This window comes from Poecilia latipinna, unplaced genomic scaffold (assembly GCF_001443285.1).
Source record: "Poecilia latipinna isolate Pla-1442-1.1 unplaced genomic scaffold, P_latipinna-1.0 Scaffold267, whole genome shotgun sequence".
Lineage (NCBI taxonomy): Eukaryota > Metazoa > Chordata > Actinopteri > Cyprinodontiformes > Poeciliidae > Poecilia > Poecilia latipinna.
The window spans coordinates 243,600-267,861 of NW_015112883.1; the positions used below are offsets into that span (position 1 = coordinate 243,600).

Below are 24,262 nucleotides of genomic sequence, written 5' to 3' on the forward strand. Positions count from 1 at the left end.
ATCTATCTATCTATCTATCTATCTATCTATCTATCTATCTGTCGATCTGTCGATCTGTCGATCTATCTGAAGTGGATTATGGGTGTTGCTGTTCACACTACTCTCACTCCATTTCACTGTACAAGGACAGTTGACCATTGTTAGCCCTCTCTCAAGCCTCTTTTCCGTTTTTTTGATGGTGAAAGTGTGTGTGACGATAAACACTCTGATCAAACAGAGCTTAACAACCTGCCCAAACAGATAACACACTGAGGGGGAGGAAAAGAGAGGATGGCAGAGGAAGGAAAAGGGGGGGGGGAGGGGGAGGGAGGTTAGGTTAGTAAAAAACAGAGATGAGGACCGGCTCTTTGTGTTTAAAATGCTCTGTTGTACAAAGGAAGGTGAGAATAAGCCGATGTTTATCATTTGGAACATATAAAAAGACTCGTATGTTGTTGTTATTTCCAGTTTTTGTTAGGTTGTGGAGTACGGATTCAAACACAACAGGAAGTATAGAACGAAACCCGGAGGATGATGCAAGGCAGAGATCATGAGCCAGATGTTACCCGGTGCCCTACCAGCACATAGCCTGACCCACAGGCTGTTAACCTCTTTCTCTCTGCCCTACATCTGATTTTGGTTCCTCCTGTTCAGCCTGATACAAATCTGTTGCTTAACAATAAATATATCTTGTGATGTAGAGGTAGAGTAGGCACCATATTTACAGATGCGATAGTTCGCAGCTCAGTTATTCTGGGTTCAATTCTTAACTCTGAAACTTTTCTCTCTTCCTTATGTCAATAAAAGCCACAAAAACCCCATTAATATGTTTCATATTTATTCCAAAGTTTAAAACTGAGATTTGAGTGCGACATGTTACATATTTAAGGAAGACCTATATTGCAAAATTCACATTTTGCACATTTTTATACTTCCATGTGGATTTGTGCTGCTTCTAATAACAGCCCACACACCCAAAAAACCCAGCAAGCTGTTTTTTGGTGTCCAGAATATAAAGCATTTAAAAAAACCTCCATATTGTTAAGTCACGACAGGCACTGTCCTGTCGCCTAGCAACCCCAGTGAAGCCCAGTCTGTCACCTAGCAACCAAAGTGGAGTTCCAGCATATTTGGTCAGCTGGCTTTACTGCTGTATGCGCTGTACAATGGCTGCTGGAAAAGACAAGCGTTTTGTTGTTGACTTACCATCCAGAAACAACTTGCTGCACTCTTGTTGGTTGTGTAGGAAGCTCTACTAATACTTTTCAGAGATGTATAATGTATAATTGTGCATCTGTTTGCAACCATTTTCATGTGTGAGTGGGGGCCAACTCAACGTTTTGTGCACAATTGTAATTAAACTGTTTTGTATAGCTCAGAGACCTATCCTATTCAAGGAACCTTTAACAGACAAAAACTACAAAAACAAGCTGAAAAATATTTAAGTTTGAAGCTGGTAGACATGGTTAAAATGAAACTCAGAAGGACATCAGACCCAACTCACCTCTGTCACAGTGTGAGGGCCAAACTAGCGATGATTAGCTTTACAAGCCAATAACAAGATGTGTCTGAAAAATATTCACACAGCACAACAAAGCTTTCACTGACACTATGTGACTAATTTAATCAGATATAACCTGGTAGAAGTACAAATAATATTCATGATCTGCATTTTTTATGTTTATGCATGTGGCAGCCATCTTGAATTATGAGGTTGGGTTTTGTGGTTGGATGTTTGACTTTAAATGATTCTGTCGGTGATTTCTCTGACATCCATCCATCCATCCATCCATCCATCCATCCATCCATCCATCCATCCATCCATCCATCCATCCATCCATCCATCCATCCATCCATCCATCTTTAAGGTTCCGTCCAGTTAAAGTTCTCCTTCCTGTTTAATTTTTGCAGATCATCATTATAAAGATCCAAGTGGACGAGGCTGCAGCGCCTTTGACCAATCAGTGGCCTGTTTTGTTGTCCAGGTTAGTTGAGCATTCATGTTCTGACCATGTCACAGTGAAATAAATAATAGATTAATTCACCAAATCTCACATTAAAAACATATTTTGATTGGAGATATTTTCTTTCTCTGAAAGGAAAGGAAATTAATTTGAATGTGACATTGGGAATGTAAAAGACCGCTCTCATTTTGCTTTTGTAAGAATAATCCTTATAAAAAAGTGTCAATACTTTCAATTTTTTAGTCCTTTTTATTGAGAGATTCTAGTAAAAATTGTGAGTACAATCAAAACGTTTCTGTTATTCGTCTTTTTGGAATCTGGATAACTTTGGCAGAGAAGATTTATGTTTTTGCATCCTCCTGAATAATGTGTAGTTGTGCCACTGATACATAATTGGGAGTTTATTACAGATTTTTCTCAGAAATTGTCAAAAACTTTCTTACTTGTTCTAAACAGCTACCTCAGCCTAGATTGATGTCAGATTATAGTCCATTTACCATCATAAAGAAGTACAAATATTTCCACATTAGTACCACAAACACTTTGATTTCTATTGCAAAAAATCACAAAAACCTAGAGGGACTGAAAAGATGTTCAAGACTGAAAAGATGTTCAATAATATTTCATTTCAAGAATGCATTGATATTTTAACAGTTTGTGAACAGATTTTGTCAGCATTCTGGCACAACTGGCCCTTTGAGAGTATTCATAATTTTGATTTGGCCCAAAACAAAAATGAATTTGACACCCCTAACTTAATGGGTTGAATATTAATAAACTGAACACTTTTCATATTTTTATTTCTTAAAAAAAATAGAACCCCACAGTTAAAGTGTAACTAGCCCCCTTGTTAAAGCCTAAGCCCCGCCCCCTGGCAGATTTAGAAAGTTCCAGAAAGTGGGCGGAGCCAAGAGACACAAAGGGGCGTGGTTAAGCCAGAGTGGTCAGGATGAGAAGCACTGTTGCCAACTTATCCACTTATATTTAGCAACTTTTCAGACCCTTTAGTAGCTTTTATTCAAAAAAGGATCAATTTATACAGTTTATCCGCAAAAAATATAGTTGATTATAAGTGATCACTGAAGTTTGCGATAGTTGTGCAGTAGTGAATATGAATACCAGTTTTGTCACTTTTACATTTTTAGAACAACAAAAACTGTTTAAAATACAGAGCCAAATTTATCAACACTAATTTTATGTGGTTGTCTTTGCAGTGATGGATTCACCTACAGACCTTTTCGATGACTCCTCCCCCCAGATACGGACTTTTACTCCCGGTCTCTCCTCCACCGACCTCCCTGGAGTCCACACCGCTCCCGGCTTCAGACCCCCAGGCTTCCCCCTCATCCACCATCTCCTCCAGCCGGGCGGAGGCCCACGGAGGATCCTGACCGCAAACCAGAACGAAGTGACTGCCACTCAAATGGAGCAAGAAGAGGGGATGATGGAGGGAGAGGACGAGTTGACGGAGGTGAAAAGGAAGTGCAACGACACCGTCCTCATGGCTGAGTGGAGTCAAGACGTCATGAAAGTGAAAAGGATGAAGCTGGAGTGCAGGCAGAAAGATAAGGAGTTGGAGGACGGAGGGAAGAGGAGAGAGGGGAGGAGACGGGAGAGGGAGGAGCTGAAGGAGCAGCTTGAGGAGGCCAGGGAGAGACTGCAGGCCCTGCAGGAGAAAGTCTGGAGGGCGTTTGGGGAAAAGGCAGAGAAGGAGGAGAAGAAAACAAAGCGCCTAAGCGGAACCAGGTGTGATGAAGATGAAGGGACGGTGGAAGATGAGGAGGATGTCACAGGAGAGATGTTTGATGAAGAGGACATCGATGGCGCTGAGATGGAGAAGGAATCTTTCTCCCTGCTTTCTGTTTCCCATTTTGACACCTTCCACAAACGGAAAGACGAGTTGCAAAAAGACAGAGAAAGGCGGACAGAGAGAGGAAGAGAAGGAGACATGGAGGGCATCATGGAGGGATCGAGACTGTGGCTGGAGTGCGGAGGTCTGACGAGGGGAGACTGGGACGGAGGCGCTGAAGACGAGGATGAGGAGGGAGGACAGAAGTTTGCGCAGGCACTGAAGCTGGAGCTGGGCAGCGCTGTGGCGCGAGTCATTGACCGAGTCCTTCGTCTTTACACGGAGATGATGGACCATTCCTCCCCTCCTGCCACCATCTCCTTCCATCCGTCTGATCAGGCGCAGGACGGAGGGAAAGTGAGGGACGGCTGGATGGGACTGTTGACGAGAGGAAGAGTGGAGGAACCGATGAAGGAGAAGGAGGATGGAGACAGAGAGCAGCAGCTCAAGAAGTTGGTTCCTCCTGGACCAGATCTGGCAATGCCATTGGCCGTTCACAGGTCACCTGACACGCGGAAGACCTTCCCTCTTCTTGGACCACCACTCTCCACCAGCATCAACTCCTCCCACCCAAACCTCCCCCTTCATCACCCCTCTTTGACCCGACCCACTCCTCTTCCTCACCCTCCACTCTTGCCTCCAGCTTCACAGCCCAAAGAGACTTCCTCCTCCTCTTCCTTCCACCCCTCTTCATCATCCTCTTCCTCCTCATCATCCTCCTTCCCTGCACCACCTCCACCACCTCCTCCTCCACCTCCGCCTCTTCCTCTTCCATTACTCCACTACTCCATGCAGCAGCTCTTCTCCCGCTCGCTCCACCACCCACAGCTCCCGCATCTCGCTCCGTCTCGGAAGGACTACCTGAACTCCGACCCCTTCCTGGAGTTCTCCTCTCATGCCTCCTTCCCTCCGCTCCCTTTTCTCGGACACCTGGACCCGTCGCTGACTCGCCACGGAGTCAGAGAGAGGGAGAGGGGGGTGAGGGGAGACGGGAGCATCAGAGGAGGCGGAGGAATGGACGGAGGAGAGCTCTACCTGACCGCCGGCGGGATATCCTTTTTGTCATTTGAGGGAAGGACTAACAGAGAGGATTGTGTTTGTTCGTGTTTGTCCTTAACCTGTGTCATGTTTACACTCAGGAGGGATTGTCTCCCTGCCATCTGAAGAAAGCCAAGCTCATGTTCTTCTACACACGGTACCCCAGCTCCAACACGCTCAAGACCTACTTCCCTGATGTCAAGGTAAGTGTGCCTCAATGATCCACCTGTCCATAGTCCCTAGTTATCCAAGACAGGATCACACGGTATAGGAAGATCAACCAACCAACCAACCAACCGACCGACCAACCGACCAACCAACCGACCAACCAACTGACCAACCATCCAACCAAGTTTGTTTGTATACCACAAACCTGATTAATTTTCACAACAAGGCAGTTCAGAGTGCTTTAATCATAAAAACACAAGAATAAAAAGTAATAAACACAACATACAGTCAACGTTTGTGAAAACCAGTAACAGACATTACATTTTGACGAGCGCCATCATGAAGATCGTCAATATGCATAAAGTATTTTGGCCAATGTCTCATTAATTATGTTTCAAAGGAAACTCTAAACAGGTGGATTTCTAGTCAAAATTTAAAGAAACTCAGTGTTTCGGCTGTTTTGCAGTTTTCTGGAAGTTTGTTCCAGATTTGTGGTGTGTAGAAGCTGAATGCTGCTTCTCCATATTTGGTTCTGGTTTTTCAGAGCAGAACCAGAAGACCTGAGAGGTCTGTAAGGTTGATACAACAGCAGATCTTTAATGTATTGTGGTGCTAAACCATTCAGTGATTTATAAACTAACAACAGTATTTTAAAGTCTATTCTCTGAGCTACAGGGAGCCAGTGTAGGTATTTTAAAATATACTCAAACCAACTCTCTCGGTTTGCAAAACAGAAGAGTGGCTGCTCAATGCAATTTCTTCACCATGACAGATCAGAGCAGTGCTTACTTTACTTCAGACAAGACTCCGTCTATCCTCCTGTTCCACAGCTCTACTATGGATCTGTACCTCTCTGTCCTGGTAAAAACCAGTCCCTGGTTCTAAGCTTTGCTTCGTACAGAGGGTTTGAACCCTTGGCTATTCAGAAAGTGCTTGCCGCTTATTTTACCCAGTTGCTAACTTTTATTAGCGAGGTCGACAGGTCGATGAAACCTATCAGAAATTGCGTGTGCTGTGAAGGACCCTGACATTTTTGCTAGCAATAAAATGTCTAAAACATTCCTCTTGCTCAGAGTTGAATTGTAGCTCTCTTCCCCTTATCATCCACAGGTTGATTCTTTGACGTGTGAATTAATTGATATCTTCTTATCATTATCACCATGTAATATCATGGTATGTCACACTAACTAGCTAACTAAAGAGTTAGTTCTGCTAACACTAACACATCACACCAACACAGTATTTAGTGGAAGCTAGTGCTAAAGCGCTACCTTAATTTCAAGCTATGAAACTTTGAAAGACAACAACTATTGAACAATAATTTAACTTTTGCATTGTAATTTTGGATGTTCTATATTACCCTTAGATACTGTATTTACAGTATATTTATATATTGTTTGCTCCTGTCCATGTTTTATTTTGTTCCTGAATGTTGCTGGTTTAAAATATAGTTTTTGAAGGGAAAAAGAGAGGAAATGGAACTGCCGTGTAAATAGTCTTCACCCACTTCAAAATAAGAGCATGGATTAAACTAACAAACTAAGAACTCTTAATGGTCAATAACCAAACCTTCAACAAAGATGTCAAACTTTATTCAACAGAATATTTCCAAAACAGCCAAGTATATTTGGAATATAGCTGGAAAAAATCAATTTAGAGGTAGCCAGATGTGGTAAAAATTTCAAAGGATAGCAAAAGTGCTAAACTAAAACTTATTTCCACTATTAGCATATTAGCTTAAATGTGCCCACCACTGAATAAAACCACATGAGTTTACTGGCCTTTTCTTTTAAGGGTCTTTCAGTCTCAGTCAAAGGATGGCCTTCTTTATATATTCATTTTAAATGCTCTTTAGACCACAATGTAAATAGATTTAAAGTTCAGAGTCAGAGTCTTAATTCATGTTTGATCCACTTATAAAACTGAATATTCAGTTATTGATAGGAAGGTCAATCAAGTGAATGCAGTATTAAAATTCAATAATATATAAATAACATTTATGGTGCTTTCCATCTGGATACATCAACTAGTTTACATTTAGACCAGGCTCATTTTGGACCCCCTGATGCAAAAATGACATTATGTAAAATCACCAAATAAGGATTATGATATGAAATTATAGAGGCTTTTAAAGCATCTCAAATAGATTTCTCACATTTATTGGTTTATTTTGATGTAAAACTTAATTGCCTTGACTTAACAAAAACGGCATATTGTCCTAGATCTGTGTGGCCCTGAGTGAAGGATTTGAATCCATCTGCTACCTTATACTAAGAGTGAAACGTTGTACATTATTTTGCATGTTCACAGTAGCTGCATCTCCATTGACCACAGAATTACACAAATTAGAATTATGAAAATAAATTTGTTCAGTGGAAAAACAACATTTTAGAAAAAAACCTCACGTTTTTCCAAATAAAAATGAGGTGGTTTTTCGGCTGCATCAAAATTAGATTAGATTAGATAATCCCAATCAACAACCATGTGATTAATAACCGGGTGTTTTTACTGGCAGAAAAGACGAATAAATCTGCAGCAGGTGGTAAGAGGAAGACGGTTGTCATGTTTTTTAATTACTTATCGGATGAAAAAACATATTCAAATGTGATTTTAATTGCGTTTGCAGTTTAGAAATTGTGTTTTTTCCACATTAGTGGAAAATCGACAAAGTTTTGTGCACATTTGAAATAGAAACGCAGATAGTGTTTTATCCATCAGATTTTAAGACGGTGCTGCAAATTAAATCTCAGAGCAATTCCTGCATGTTTTCACAATGTTTAACAAAAGTCTGGACAGAAGCAAAACACACAGCGCCAACTGTATTTAACAGAGGTGTAAAAAGTCATACGGTGACTGCAGGAGCCTTGACTCAATCCCTAAAATAAAAAAGAACGATTTCCAACTATTTTTTTACAATTTCTTCCCCACTAAATGAATTTACTGAACCCAGACGTTTGGTTTCTCTAGAATATTACGTGCGAGCTGCTGCAATGAGGCAGAATTAGTTTTACACTTATTTAAATGTTCAGCAGAGGGATCAAAGCTGTGACCTGAATTAGTTTTCGGCTTCAGGGTCGGCCAGCACAGGTGTCATCAGCTAACCCTGAAGCATCAAGCAGCCGCAGCCTGTCCAAACTCAAACTGTACAGACCAAAAATAGCTGCTCTCTGGTTTGTTAATCGTTTTCAAATAAATTGAAGCTGGATATTGTTTTGCAGTCTGTCCAGCCCATGAAATAAAAATATTATGACATCATAAATAAAGCTAATAAGGATCTTTCTCCTGCTGTCTAGTTTAACCGCTGCGTGACCTCGCAGATGATTAAATGGTTCAGCAACTTCAGGGAGTTTTTCTACATCCAGATGGAGCGATTTGCACGCCAGGCGGTCCGCGACGCTCTCACCCGGTGAGTTACACTCTGCCCCGAATTTACTCCATCTACGCTAGAGTCTGCTAGCGTTCATTTTAATCTTTCTTACAAATTTAATGATCTATATTCTCTACAAAAAGGAGTGGAACAATTTATAGGTATATATTAAATAGGGGTGACCAAAGTGCGGCTCAGTGACTGCAGTTTGATTTAAATTTGACCCGTCCATCACAGGCGGACATTTTTAGTAATAAAAATAAAATGAATATAGAATAGAATAAAATTATTACCGACATAATTTTCTTGAGATGGAAAAATTTTAAATCCAGCACAAAGTATTCATCTTTTTTCAACCAGGCGTTTATAATAAGTAGAACCACATTTATCCAGAGACGTTTGATTTCGCTGCACTTAAATCAGCTTTTATGTGATTAAAAATTAATCACATAAGCAGTTTCACATAGCAACAAATGTAAACAGAAAAAATGACTTGTGTTGCTTGAAACTTTGATGACTTTGAGCTCATTTAGATTGTCTGTGTTCTGATTTGTTCAAGTCAATAAATGTTTGTACAAAGGATGAATGAAACTGAGGATGTTTCTGACGCAGGGACGGCGCAGCTCGTCTGGGCCGAGAGAATCAGCTGCAAGTGGGTCGAGATACGGAGCTGTACCGCATCCTGAACATGCACTACAACAAGAGCAACGTCTACCAGGTCAGGACAGGATCAGTACAGGCGTTTACTGACATGTAGGCAGTCATGTCATGCTAATCTGATTTATTTTAATCATCTTTCACCAGGAGGGAATGAGTGTATGAGAAACAGCCGTTTTAAAAACAAAAAGTAGGAGCACAAGGTTCGGTTTATGCCAAATCCGGTAAAACATAAACATACATACTGTCGTACTGATGTTTGGAAGACAGAAATGACATAAATCATTAAGTTTCTGGCATACATTTGTCAACCTATTGTATTTACTCTTTAAATTAACTCCATTTAAGTTGTTTTTTTATTGGCTCATTCCCAGTTTTAAGGGAAGCGCATATATTTTCCATATGGTGGAGATGGAGTCATTCCAGATGAACCAGTTGGGATGTGTGTTTTGGATCTGTGTCCTGTTAGGAAAATGTCAGAGCTTCTACCAAACTGACCTAAGCCGAGCTTTTATTGTATATCCAAAATTTACATTTCGCCTGTTTTTGTTCTTCCATTTGGGTCTCAACTGCTTCTAAAAAACAGACCAAGTGATTTAAAAAAAAAAAAAAAAAAAAAGCATCCAGCTATTTTTTGCCAACAAGTTCAAGTTTTTAGGGATCTGGAAAATGAGACGTTTCTAAAATATTAAGTTCCATTCGAGAGGCACTGTCCCCGTTACCTAGCAACCAATGTGAAGCCCAGCCCGTTACCTAGCAACCCAAAGAAAGTTCCAGCACTTTGGTTAGCTGGTTTTACCGCCATTTGCGCTGCTGGAAAAGATAAGTGTTTTGTTGTTGACTTACCATCCAGAAACCAGGTGCTGCAATCTTGTTGGTTATGCAATTAATATGTTGTTTTACTCAGTTGTAGTTATTATTTTAAACTTTTTGGGTCAAAAAAGCCAAATTTTGTTGCTTATAATTGACTTGTTAAAGCAATAAAAATGTCCTAGACTTCAGTCCTATTGAAAATCACACAATTTAAATGAAACATCAACATTTCTGTTCAGAAGAGTAGGTAAATGTCCTGTTAGAAGCTTGTTTCTATACAATTTCAGTGGCATTTATCTAAATATTGGTGGCTTCAATATATACTTGAGCCTGGGTGTGTAATTTTGACTGGTTTGAATTAGAAAAAATCCCCAATGCAATAAACTATTTGTCTTTAAATGTAATTGAAAAATGGGGTTCTATTTTCATTCTACTCAGGGAAATAATGTCTCAAATACATTTTCTGTAATATATAAACCACTAACTTCTGACCAAAAATGTAAATATTATACAGTAGATGTTTTTTTGAAATGCAGGACACAAACTGTTAAAACAATTCTTATCTTGTCACAAAATGTACATCTTTTTATCACCACTAGTTGGCAGTAGTGGTCCACTGAATTTACAGCAAAAATGTCAGGAAAAAGCTTTAAGTGAATCAGGTTGGTATTTAAAACTTAAAACCAATTAACTTTTAAAATGTAAAATTAAAAATAGTGCCTGTTTTTAAAAAACTGTGAAACATGTCATTTTCATATATAAAACTATCATAAAAACCTGAAAAGCTACACTGTCTGCAACAGACTGCAGGAAATGAGAGAAAAAATCTAGAGCTTGAAGAAGAAGACAAATGGCTAAACAAAGTGCAGCACCAAGCCTACATTCCTTCAAAGAAGTCAGTTTTCTTATAAACTGAGCCAATTCATAACGAAACTTAAAAAAAAAAAAACATTTATATGCAGAACTATATGGTCAGTTCAAGCCAAACATACAGAGAGATTTCTGAGTTTGGTGCCTCTGGTAAGGCAAATTTCAGTACAAACCTCCAGGTTGGAGGGGAAAGCTCTCTTAATTTTTCTTATATGTGGTCCATGCTAATTTGCAGCCTTTACTTCCTGCTTATTAAAGTCATAAGAAACGTCAAAGTTTGACAAAATTACACGTTGACTGGTCAATTTGCTCCAAACCAGTAGAAACATGACTAATTCACATTTTCTGTTTTATTTTCTCTCATAATTCCCAACAATTGGTTGGAAATGTAGCTAGTGAATTGATTTTGAACTTCTCTTTATAACAACATGAGACCAAAAGGACAAGGATCCCAAACACAAAGTCAAATCTACAACAGAAGGGCTGAAAAAGAAGTGAATGTAGGTACAGCAGTGGTCCAGTCAAAGTCTGGACCGCAACTTGATTAACATGTTTGCAACCTCAACAAACTGAAAATGATTATGTGCTAAACAATGACTAAATATATCTAAATCTAAATAAATCAATTTTTTATCACCCTGAAAGAGGGTGCACTTACTTTTTTAGAATTACTGTTTATTTATCATTTGCTGCTTTTGAATAATGATAATCTACTAAACTAAGGGTTTGCCTCCTCTGCCAGTACGTGTTACGGACTTTGACTGGTCCGTTTCTGTGTGCAGGTTCCTGAGAGGTTCATCGAGGTGTCAGAAGTGGCTCTGAGGGAGTTTTACTCGGCCATTTGGACTGGGAGAGACAGCGACCCCTGCTGGAAGAAAGGAATATATAAAATCATCTGCAAGCTGGACAGTCCTCTGCCGGATGCCTTCAGGATGCCTGGCTGTCCGGTGGGCTGAGCTCTGCGTTTCTCCTCTACGTGAACTCCACTGCATGCTCAATCACATTTTTATCAAGGTTTAAACAAACTGTCAAGCTGTAAATGATGGGTCTGGTTCTCAGTTTGAGGTTAAAAACCATTATTTGGGACATAAACACAGGACAGACAGTGGACGCGCTCAGTGCTCAAACGAGAGTCTTGTGACTGCACTTATCCTGGCCATACCGCTGAATTAAAAGCAGGAATTCCTTCTGCAAACATTCCTCTGCAGTCAGGCTGCAAACCGCAGCTTTTCTACATTACACGTTTGATAAAACTCTCCTGAAACCGAGCGCTGACACAGCCTCGTATTGTTCGTTCTGTCACAGATTCATAACGAGTCCCTCTGTATGTGTGAGGCTGCGTTTCACTGACGATTAGCTGGAATTTTAGAGAAACATTCGCAAGTTATTCCAGAGAAAATTTAATTTAATGCACCCGTTCAATACTTCATCTACAGACTTCATTGGGATTTTACGTGACATCAACAGAAAATAGTGCCCAACTGTGAAGTCAATTTAAATGGTTTAACATTTGTGTTTACAAAAGGAAGTCGGATATACATTTGTATTCAGCCCACTTTGTTCATTTGTTGTAAATTTGTTCAACTGAGCCCAATTGAGCTGCACATCATTGTCGATCGAATAAATAACATCAGTGTCACTACAAATGGCAAACAAAAAAATTGGACTAATTAATTTGCTTTATTCTATTTTATTTTATTTTATTTTTTAAATCTTCCTTACTGATTACTTTTAATTTAACATTTTGGGCCACTTGACAAAAAGTTTAAAGGCTCTCCTGTTATAAAATCTCAATTGTTTATTTACATAAATATCAAATTTATGCTGCTGAAATGCAGTTTTTAAGCAAAAATGGAAAGTCACAATGTTTAATCATTCAGCACAAAAAGTGTAAGGGTTAAAACACCCGCAGCACCGACAAAAGTTTAATAATTTTCTCATTTGATCAGAGTTTCCTCTTCCATAGACTCGCTGTGTTGCACAGCTTCATATTTGGTTGCCACGGGTTTTAGCCAGGTGTGTCAAACATATTTTCATTTGTAAACACAAATGAAAACCACATATCAAGATTTCTTCAACTTCACAATTACGCACGACTCTGTGTCGTCACAAACAATCTCAACAAAATACAATGAAATTTCTGGCTTCAAGGTTAGAAAATGCGAAAATACTCAGAGGATGTGATCACGTTAGTGGGGAATATCCTGGCTGGTTCTTTTAAAAGCTGAAAAGATTGACTTTGATTTCCTGCAGCTCAAAGACAAACATTAACGAAAACACGTTCCTGTGAATCCCTTCGCTATCCAGTGGGAAAACATCAGAGTTCATTTTCTATCAGAATCCGTTTTTCTAATTTCCCTCCATCTGAAGCAGCTTTTAATCTTCATAGAAAGTAGTTCTTTGTGATGCTGGACAAATCTTTGATTATTTATGAGAGTCTAGAAATGTATTGATTATCCTTCAAAGTGTCTTTGCTCAGAGTGTAACTACTGTACAGCTTTTGTGCATGATAAATAAAAATGTACTCAACATGGAAATCTGTTCAGACATATTGAAGTTGACATAGCTGTATATTGATGTCTTTGGTGTTTCTCTTATGTACTCTTGAAATATTTTATATTCTTTGGACGTGAAGCTGAACTAAGTAAGTTAAAATATCTGAGCTTTTGTTTTGCAGAATGGTTGTTTTATATTTTAAATCTTGTATGTTGTGATTGTTTGATCTGAAAACAAAATAGCTTTTGTTGGTGTAATTATTTGTGACGTGAATTCAAGTGCTTGTTTCCCAGATTTGTAATTTTAATTTTTTTCCTTCACATTGTACAGAATGTGCTGCAGTCTTTGCTGTAGATCTGTGCCTCATTCAATGAATTTTACGTCTTATCAGCTAATTAAAGTAATACCAACCTCATGTCATGAAATGTGTTTATTTATATGCAACATGAACACCTTCCATATTTATTGGTAAAGATGTGTAGAAAACATTAAAACACACCCACAGCATCAAGGATCCTCCACCGTACCCAACATTGAGAATGAGGGATTTAATTTTTTATTTACTTTTTGCTTGATTTACACCAATTGGTGACATTTTTAGTCTGAACTGACTCAATTAAATTCAATTAAAAAAAAACTTTATCAATTGTTTTAAAAAAAATAAGCAAAAAAGAGTTTATAAAGTCCACATGATTACAGTATAGAAAGCCTTTTTGTAGTTTCAATGTGGAGTAGCAGCTGATCTACTCTGAGTCCCTCCAGGACGACTGAGCTTCTCACCCTAAAGGAGAACCCAGACATCCGGTGGAGGAAACTCAGTTTGGAGACACATGAGGGTAGGAATGCGGATCGACTAGTTAATTGACACTCAGTCTGGTGTAGCATCACTTTAGACTCTACACCAATCCGCCTATCAATCTCCTGCTCCATTCTTCCCTTGAGCAAGAACCCAAGACACTTGGAGCAAGTTGTCTTCCCTTTTCTGGCTCAAGATAATGGCTTCAGATTTAGAGATGCTGATCCTCATTCCAGTTGCTTGTATCCACAATCAGAGTTCTTTTGGTCATGACCTGAAGCTTGTGACCAAAGATGAGGGCAGGAACGTAGATCAACCAATAACTCAAGATGACCAATCAGCTTTCACCAATCAGCCTCCTACTCTTTTATTCTATTATTAGTGAATAAGACTCCAAGATACTAAAGTCCCTCCACTCGGGCCAACAGCGTCCCAAGCAGTGAAAAGGCACTCTATACGTTTCCAGCTCCAGACCATGGTCTGGTCTCAGATTTGAAGGCACTAATCCTCATCCTAGCTGTCTCTTGGCTGCAAACCGCCAAGAAACAGCTGTAGATCACGACCTGATGAAGCCAACGGGGCGACATCATCTGCCCAAAAGACGACCCAATCCTTTGGCTGTCAAAACGAATCCCCCAACACTTTGACTGTGCCTAGAAAGTCTGTCCATAGAGTTTGTGAATACAATCAGCGACAAAGGGGAACTTTGGCGATGTCCAACTCTCATCAGAAATAAGTCCAATTAACTGCTGGCAATGCAAACCAAGCTCTGGCATTGCTTATATAGGATCCTAACAGCCCCTGTTCATGGGTTCTGGTACCCCATGGACCTGAATTACCCCCAACAGGACTTCCTAACACCTTTTCAGAGTCCAAAAACACGTAGACCTGTTGGGTGAAGTCCCACACAGCCGACTGGACCCTGCTGAATGTACAGAGTTGTTCTTCAAAGTTAAGTAATTTTTCTTTTTTGCATCTTTTCCAGGTGTGACAGTAATTATAAACGGCGTTCCATCTGCCTCCAACAAATCCAAAAATCTTCCTCAATTTGTTAAGTTAAATCAGCTGCCCTTGACCCTTGTGATAGAGCAGCTGATTCTCATTCAGAGGGAACAGCACACACAAAGGCAAACATTTTCCCAATTTAAGGATTAATCCTTTGGATTGAAGACAATACATTTATTCACTTGTATAAAAGATGCAATGCTGACAGTAATTAGGGATGAAAGAGTGATTTTTCACCAATTTGACAGAAAACTTGCCAATGTGCCAATGGTCAGTTTTCCCAAATGCTTGATGGATCCTGTTTTTGCCAAAAAAACAAAACAGGAGAAATCTATTAGCAAGTAACTTTTTCACAATAATGTATTAAAAAATGGATTGCATTTAAAAGCAAAATACATGTTTCTCTTTATCCTTAAAGCATATATACCACTAATGCCAGAAGTGTTTTTTCTTTCAGTGTGAATCTTTAATAATCACTTACACTATTTATTTCCTTTATTCGAAAGCTAAGATCTAAATTTAATGCAGCTGAAAGTTTAAGTTTTTTAATTAGATATTTTTCTGTTTATAGGGTAAACAAATATTTCTCATTTAGTTGTTTTATTCACTATTGAACCTTCAGAACATTGCATGTTAGCTCTCGATTATTTTTCTTTAATTACTCCCATATTTGGTGGAGATGGATCATTTATAATGTGTTTTATTTGCAGTAGAGTCTATGTTGTCTTTGAATTGCAGATAAAAAAACAATATTAAAGAGCATGTAGAAATAAAGAAGTACTGAAATGTAATGAAACTACAGTTTAGTTTCAAGAGCAAGAATTTTAACGACTTGAAGTAAGACAAAAGTAACTTACAATTAATTTTTCAGAAAGATATAGGAGCCTGATTTAAGTAAATAACGTCTTAATATTGATGAAAAAGTACTAGTTCCACTGGCAAATTATATTTTAAAATATGGGGAAACTGTATTGTCATATGTTAAATACTCTGCCAGTGGAACTAGGACTTTTTCATCAATATTAAGGAATTATTTTTTTTTTAAAATAAGCTCCTATATCCGAAATAACATCTTATCAGCACTAGAAACTAGACCAAAAGAGTTTGTGGTTTTGCAGTGTAATGAATGAATGAGAAACTTTCTGGTCCACTAGCTGATTTAAAATTGTGTCATATATATAGAAGAAAATGACCCGGTCAGATGACAGAAGTCACAAGGTTTGATTAAGCTTTACGGAGGAGAAAAGGCTCCACTCTGCAGCCACGTCTAACTGCCATGTCATGCCTGTGAATCCTCAAACGGTCAAACTTATGACAAAGTCTGATCGCCTGACTCTGCATTTGCTACACCGAACCTTAAAGCCAGTGCAGTTCCCAGTGACCCTGCTCTCTCTCACAGCTTTTGGAGGTTATACCTCCCAGCTGGAATCAGTGGGTTATGCGGTGAAAATAGATTTGTTCGCTTTTGTCAGGAAGTGTCTAAATGAATTACCTCTGCTGTGTGACAGACACGATTTCTGATGTCTTTATGTGGGGCTGTGCAGACTGAAAGGATGAAACTTGACATCATATGAAAGAAAGGAGCCTGAAGGCTGGAGGACCTTGGCGGTGGAGGCTCGACAGTTAAAGCAAGCGAGCGACACCGGATATTTACCACTTTTACCTTCAAAATAAAAGCTCGGCACGTCCTGAGAAACAGGTGAGTTGATAAACTTGGCTTTATTGAAACTATACTGCGTTTGCTTGTATGGGTTTTATGAGATCTTCCAAAAATACAAAACATTACCAAGTATTTTTGGTCAAGTTCCTAATGCAGATATCTAAGTAAACTAACTTGAAAGTAACTTTTCAGCTAGTTCAGCAACTTATTTTAATTCCTTAATATTGATTTTAAAAAAATAGTAGTGCCACTGGTGGATTATTTCACTTAAAGCAATACATTTTTCTCATGTTATAAGTAAAATAATCTGCCAGTAGAACTATTTTTAAAAATCTGTAATAAGAAATTATTTACTGGAAAAAATAGACCAGAAATGTCTTGTGTGCTTTTGAAATGTAAACCTTATCAAATGTGGACAAAACAAAAGTCTCACAAAAAAACCCCACAATAATTTATGTATTTTTGTGCTCAACTGAATATCTGAGTCAAAAATGTGCTAAAAAAAACTTCTGAAATTTTTAGATGAATCTCAGAATTTCTGAGGTTTTTCACATATTAATCTTGAAATGTATGTTTTTTTCTAGCAAATTTTAGACTTTTCAAACTCAGGAATTTCCATGTGTTTTCTAGAAAATTTCTCGAAAATTTAAATTATCTCAAAATTTCAGAATTTTTTCTGGCACATTTTCAACTTTTTCCTAGAAAGGATGTGATGTGAAATTTTCAGTTTTGGGGGGCTGAAACTTACTATGCATTTGCAACGACATTAATTTACTAAATATTCCTGAAAGTATTTCATATTTTCACTAACGGTCACCTGTAGGAATCAAGCTTTTATTTTTGAAACTCCTTCTCGGAAGTGGCCCCTGCTCATCGCGGCTGCCTTGACGTTGGTCCCTGTCCAGAACGGGCCGCGGGGTGGATGATGGCGGTGTCGGTGCTGCTGGTGCTGGAGCTGAGCCTGTATGCCTGCTGCTTCGTCTGTGGGATCGTCGCCGCCGCCTCCCTCACCATCGTCCAGGTGAGATTCACGGAGAAACCCCGCAACTCCCGGGGCTTCCACCCGGGCGCCGCGCTCTCTCTTCCGGGAGAACTCACTTCTCTGTTCCGGGGAGTGTAAAAAGTTTAGAAAACACGGAACCAAAAGAGAAAGCCTTGCTCAGACTAAACAATGTCTTTATCTACTACTGTAGCAACTTTTCCCCCCCACAACTGGTTAAAGTTTTGATACGTTCTCACATCCCTCTAACAGTGTCGTGTACTTTATCCATGGTGTCACATAAGTAAACTTTCATTTTCTCCCGTTTCCCATTTTTTAAGTGTAACAACGGTTTTATTTGTAACTATTGCTAAGGAATATTTCATATTAAATGTGCAGCGAATTAAAAAAAAATCTAATGTAGGTATCAGGAAAACAAGTTAATCACGGCTGTTAAGTGTTTTAAATGTTATGTTCGGGTTTTATCTTGGTGTGTTTTCGTTAGAAATATTGGAGGAAATGTGAACATGTGCGGTACTAATAAGCGAGTCTTGTGATCGAGTCGCTAGTCGCGCCCATCCCCTTTCACTGGTATGGAGCTCTGGAGGTGCCAAATGTAGAAATCAGAAAAATAATTTATAGGACATTTATTAAATGCAAAATAAATAAATAAAAATTGTCAGAGAAACCGTGATACAAAATTTTATAAGCTTTAATTGAGTAAAGAATGTAGCACTGTAATTGGAAGACATTTTAAACGCATCAAAAATAATAAATAGAAATCAATAGAATTAATTAGAAATAAAAAAAATCTCACACATCTGCAACGATAAATAAAATGGTTAATGAAGTCTGTAAACAAAATTGCCTTTAAAAAATTAACCATCATTTCAAACAATGAAAATTGTCAAGCTCCTTTTAATTTATTATATGATTAATTGATTAAATACTTATTGTGACAAGTGTCACAATAAGCACTAGGGATATTAATGCATTCGTTTATCATGTATGTTCAGTCTGATACTTTTGCTGGTATTGAATTTAACTTTTTTTGTTGTTTGTTTAACTTGGATTCACAACAAATGTCAACACAAGTATATATTCAGAAAAAAATTGATTTTTTTCAGATTAAAATCAATTGCTTTCCAATTTGATCCTTTTTATAAAACACTGCAGTTAAATTTAGATTACTTTGCTGTTGGTAAAAAGTATTTTGTTGTTTTTATCTAAAGAAAACCAGCTGTTTGCATTGAATCAATGACTTTTGGAGAAACCCCTCTTGAACGATCACGTAGCAGCAGCGGATGACCAATTAATCAGCTTTGCAGCAATTCCTCATAGGAAGCATGCATGAGGCGACAGTAGAAAGGAGAGCTCATTTTCAACTGTCAAATTGGGGTTTAGAGAAGAGTATATGTATGAAACACAAAAGCAGTGATCCATGAATGGTTTTTGTTTAAAAAATAAAAGAGTAAATTCTTGTTGGCGATGATAGCTTCTTTAGCTTTTTTAGTGTGAACAAATTGATCTCCTCTGCGTTCTATTAGTGCTAACTAGAAACAACCAATCAGAGCCAGGAGGCGGGTCTTAGTACTAACCTCTCCTTGTAGTGCTGCTTATCCTCCCTGCAGTCCGTTTCTTGCTGCAGCTAGTATAGCCTGTTGTGAATGCTAATGCTAGTTAGCATGGCCACCAAAAATAGATAAACAGTTTTCCTGTAGCGGTGAGTTGTTTTTCCACCATTAACATATGTAGCAGTGCGTACGTGAGGTTGATTGACAGCACTAAAACCTGGCTCCGATTGCTTGTTTTTGGTCGGGAACACTGAATTTCTTCAGACAGAATTAGTAGCTCAAGAGGTCAGTGGTTTTCACTGATTATCTGTTTCATAACAAACAATTACAACATGGCGACAGTTTTAACGAATATATAAAAAACATATTTTTATAATAATTACATACTGCACCTTCAATATGCATTAATACGCACATTGGAAGCCATTTTAGCACTACCACAGAGGCTAACATCTGCAGTCTTCATTGTCTCCCCCATAAAACTAGCTTAGCCTGGCGGTAGGGAAGCTAGGACAATCATCCAGCAACTTTCAGTGTTTTTGAGTTAAAAAATGTTTAAAGTTGAGAGGAAATTTTAAAATATTACTAGGTAACTATGTGCTATTTGAAGATATTATCAACAATACTTAAACAACTAAAAAGTCTTAAAAACCCTAAGATAAATAAAACAAGCAAAGCTTAGCCTGGTGGGGGTGCAAGTAAAGCCTGGTGGCCTGCCAGGCTTATAATAACCCTGTTCTTTATTTCCGATCTTGGGGGCTCAGCCAATCAGCACCAAGGAAAGTAAACGGCGTCCCTTTGCAGACTTATATTCTTGTGAACATTTTAGATTTGCTCTGAGTCTGTGAACTCAAACCTGTCTTTCTCTCTGTGTCAGGGGAACTTCGGTGGTCTGTGCATGCTGTATGGACGCGTCAGCTACAATGCCACAGGAAACGTCATCGGAGTCCAGGCTTCCACCTCGGCCTCTTTGTGCTACTTTGTGTCGGCCATTTCCATCATGGTGGCGGTGGTGTGTTTCTCCCTGTCTGTGTACTGGGTGTACGCTTTCTGCATGGAGGGAGAACTGAGAAGGTGACAAGAGTCTGTCCTCATGACGAGACATGGCAGGACATGTCCTGTCCTGTCAATTTTATTATTTTAATCACCACCCAAACCAGAGGAGTGACACATGAAGCAAAACAAGCTAACCTGTTGGTATTCCTTTTAAACTTCAGGAACTGGAAAGCAGTTTTCAATCTAATTTATTTACACTTTTTTTATGAAAACTGTCTCAAAGGTTTATTTCTTTATGATTTATTCCACATGAAACAGATCGATATGCTGCATCTAGATAAATCTGGAAGAAATTTGTTTTGGCCAACTCCAGGCTCAACTTTTCTTCCTTGGATTGTAACATTTCTGGAACTTTCAGCTGCTAAAGAAACAACAAACCTGTTACAATAACAAATAAATAAATTGTCCCAGAAGTTATTGTGATAAACAATAATATTGTTTTGAGAAAAATTTCAAGTAATATACAAGAAATCATTGTCAAAGAGCAATAAACTTTAGTTTCTAACAAACATTTAACACCGAATCTGGGAGACATTTTAAATAAACAACAAATCAATGACTTATGAAGTCTCTGTAGCCAAAATTATTCTTATAAACAGAGTTAATTGAGACCAGAACTCCAGACTGAAGACTTTCCTCATTCAGAGACAAGAAAAAAACCCAACCATGCAAATGGAAATTATTGAGCTCGATATGGGAGCTTGTTTTAAGTCAATAATTAATTAAATGATGGAGAACAAAGTATTGAATCAAAGATGGCAGTGAGTTTCTTGCTACATTTAGCAACATTTAAGACAATAATAAATTGGTATTGGCCAAAATCGGATTAGGCAGATCAGGCTTTTTAAAGATTGGCCAGAAAACTGCAATCGGTGCGTCCCTAGTCTCAACGAGCCCTTTATTTGAAGGACAGTTATGTTCACAGACACTTCATAATTCATATTGCTTGGTTTTTGTTTTTGTTTATTTATTTTGGATATTTAAAACATCTTCCAGTTCCGTGTTAAATGTTAATTAGAATTTAAAGTTTATTAATCTTTTGAAAATGCATTACTTGCGTTATTATGCCATTAATATTACATTACTTGAAAATGGTCTCAAAACATTAACATTTATTGCAGTAACTTCTGGGAAATTTGTTATTATTGTGGCAGGTTTACTGTCTGGTTTGAGTAAATATCTTGTTTCCACTGAGGTTAAAGGCTCAGCTGAATCCTCCTTTCTGTTTCTCTTCCTGCTTCCTGTCGTCCTTCAGGGAGCGCGTGTGGCTGAACGTGATGGTGGTTGTGAGCGGCATCTTTCTGTTCTTCCTGCTCATCACCGGCTGCATGCTGAAGATCGGCCGCGACTCGCTCTGCGACTCCATCCTCAAAACCGTTAGCGGGGTCAAAAGGTGCTGCAGACACTCACTCGCCTTTTCCTCCTCTGGTCAGAAACCAGGCAGGCTCAGACACAAAACCACAAACTAAACAAAGCTCGTTTCAGAGTTTTATTTCTGAGTTTTCACAGGAAGCTGGACCTTTATTTTTCAGATTTTCTCTCTAAATATAATAGATATAATATGGGAGTTTTTTTTATTTGATTTGGTGCTGTCAAAAAAGCCAAACTTTGCTTTTCTTTTGTCGCAAAAAGACATATCTTTGTCTGATAAATGAGGATTTTATTCATATAGCTTTTACCTAGGTTTAATACAGCTTTTTTTTCCTTTTTTATTTTTTACTCAGTTGGGTTAATAAAACTTGCTTAGAGCCACAAATGTTATATAAAGTTTTGAAAAAAAAGAAAAAAAGATGAAAATTGAAGAAACACTATCTTACTTAAATTATTACAAGCAGAATGAAATTTATATTTGTGGAATATTATTGTATAATCAATTCAGTTCATATAAATCAAGATGGCTGCTAACTTTAGACTAGAAGCTTCTGCCCCCAGTTACTAACGGCAACAGATAAAAAGGGGGAGGGGCTGTCGGTTACTGGTTGCTACGGTAACCGCCAACTGCCAAGAGCAGCCTAACAGAAGTTAACAGGTGAAAGTAATTTTTTGACTAAACAAAATGAATTTGAAGAACAAATACAAACAAATGATTGACAAACTTCACATCTGTGATATTGTCAAAGTGAAACCCTATTACAAATGTAATATGTGAAGATTTTAGAATTTAGTTAAGCATAAATGATGAGTTTTTTTTAATACATTTTTTATTACCAATTAGTGCATATAGAACAAACATTACAGAGTAACAAAAAACAGGAAGAGATATTGATCTACAAAATAAATAACCAGAATGGAGAATGAGTAACATCGACAAAAATAACCAACCAAACAAAAAAAAAAGAAAACAATGGATACATTCAAAATAAACACAAAACATAATCAAATGGTGCTACAATAAAAACAATGAAGTTGTTTATCATTTGTGGATTAGGATAAAACTACATACTATTCTATAAAAGATGAGTTACAAATTGCCTTTAGCTTTGTATCTGAGTTTTTTTTTTTTTCCCTCTGTCTTCAAGTTGTGACGAAGTTCAGAAGAAAAATTGGGTCAGTCCAATTCAAGGATCGATGATCTACACCAACCTTCACAAAGCAGAGGTACCGATCTCACCACAATCTGACGTTCATGTTTATTCAAAATGCTTGATGCGCATTGATTGTTTATTTTCCTGTTTTTGTGTCGCGTTGCTCGTCAGACAGCGGTCTGGGTCAACTTCTTCTTCTGGCTCATCATCGGGACGCTGGTGATCGTCCAGAAGCGCCAGAGTTCGGGGGCGAAGCTCGTTCCCACGCCGGCCGGATCCCTCTTCGGCGAGCCGGGGGCGAGCGCCGCAGAGACGGAGCCGTTCTTCAACCGGCCCCCGCGGCCGCAGTAGTACCCAATGACCGCTGGAAAAACTGGAGATGTTTCTTATTTTATACCACATTCACTTCAGGTTTTTTTCTGTAATCAGCAGCATACTTTAGTGAAAGTAATCAAAGTTTGTGCTTTTGGTGTCGTAATCCAAAGATTTAAGAATGTAACTAAAGCCAATTTTTTTTTTTTTTTGTGTATTTTTTAAGTTGTTGAATCAAAAACTTTGTTTTTCAGCCAAAAATTGTGAAACCTTTATTGCTGCAACTTATTTTTCATTATCTTTACCTTCAATTTTGTAAAAAAAAAAACAAAAAACAAACAAACTTTCAACCAAGTTCTGTTTCAGTAACACTGAGATAACTTAAGACATTTATCTGATGCAGACCTAGTGTCCTTGTAAGTCAGAAGTGATTTTTATTTACCTAAATCAAGTATTAAATATCAATATAACCTCTGGAGCGTCAAATGTAAATGTTTGCATTGATACTACTTGATGTTATTGTGTTCAATCTGTAAAAGAAGCCCTTATTTGAGAAGAAATGTTGCTAAATGTCTCCCCCTGCTGGCCAATACTAAATTCATTTGTACTGGAATACAGCTTCATGTTTCTTTTAAGATGAATTTTTTGGTTTTTGCAAAGTATATTTTAAGTGTTCAACGCACACGCACTAGAATTTCATGTTTTACTTTACACAGACATTTATCTTTATGACCATCCCAGTTTTTACTTCTTGTTTTCCTCTCTGTGGTGGTGGTTGTACAAAATGTACGTACCAACCCCAGAACAAAAGCAAACAACCTTGTGAAGATGCTAGCTTTAGCTAGTAAGAAAGGGTCAGCGTCATGTATGGCTGCTTAGCAGTAGGAGGGACTGGTGCACTTTACAAAACAGAGGACATCACGATTAAAGAACAATTAGGATGAAATATTGAAACTGCATCTCAAGACATCAAGCAGGAAGTCAAAGCTTGCACTAATGAGTTTACTAAACAGACAGTAGCTGTTTCCATCTGTTTCGCAAGAACAATTAACAGCACAATGGAGGAGCATTGTTGTGATGACGTCCTGAAGGTAGAGTGTCAGAAAGAGTAGGGACTTCTTAAAGAGACAGGCCCAATTTCAAGGCGTTAAATT

The 24,262-nt window shown here is 38.3% G+C and overlaps 2 protein-coding genes and 1 long non-coding RNA gene across 4 annotated transcripts in view; 2 read left to right on the plus strand and 1 right to left on the minus strand.

Moving 5' to 3' along the window:
* LOC106947992 (uncharacterized) overlaps positions 1–2,430 on the minus strand; it is a 19,395-nt gene extending 16,965 nt beyond the window's left edge. The window contains exon 1 of the long non-coding RNA XR_001425090.1: positions 2,333–2,430. This is a non-coding gene — a long non-coding RNA (uncharacterized LOC106947992). The remainder of the gene's footprint in view (positions 1–2,332) is intronic.
* Positions 1–13,616, plus strand: part of prox3 (prospero homeobox 3) — an 18,892-nt gene extending 5,276 nt beyond the window's left edge. The window contains exons 2-7 of one of the 2 annotated variants that reach the window (XM_015033383.1): positions 1,891–1,964; positions 3,158–4,842; positions 4,926–5,033; positions 8,292–8,404; positions 8,978–9,083; positions 11,488–13,616. In XM_015033383.1, coding sequence (XP_014888869.1) covers positions 3,160–4,842; positions 4,926–5,033; positions 8,292–8,404; positions 8,978–9,083; positions 11,488–11,661 — 2,184 coding nt within the window. In that variant the 5' untranslated portion in view covers positions 1,891–1,964; positions 3,158–3,159 and the 3' untranslated portion in view covers positions 11,662–13,616. The remainder of the gene's footprint in view (positions 1–1,890; positions 1,965–3,157; positions 4,843–4,925; positions 5,034–8,291; positions 8,405–8,977; positions 9,084–11,487) is intronic. The other variant, XM_015033384.1, reaches the window with a different exon arrangement.
* A 3,874-nt stretch (positions 13,617–17,490) lies between these two features.
* tmem179ba (transmembrane protein 179Ba) lies at positions 17,491–23,721 on the plus strand. Its single transcript, XM_015033386.1, has 5 exons — positions 17,491–17,683; positions 20,093–20,289; positions 21,527–21,664; positions 22,791–22,869; positions 22,968–23,721. Exons 1-5 carry the CDS (start codon positions 17,585–17,587, stop codon positions 23,145–23,147), a joined length of 693 nt encoding a protein of 230 aa, XP_014888872.1. The 5' UTR covers positions 17,491–17,584; the 3' UTR covers positions 23,148–23,721.
* Positions 23,722–24,262: the final 541 nt, after the last annotated feature.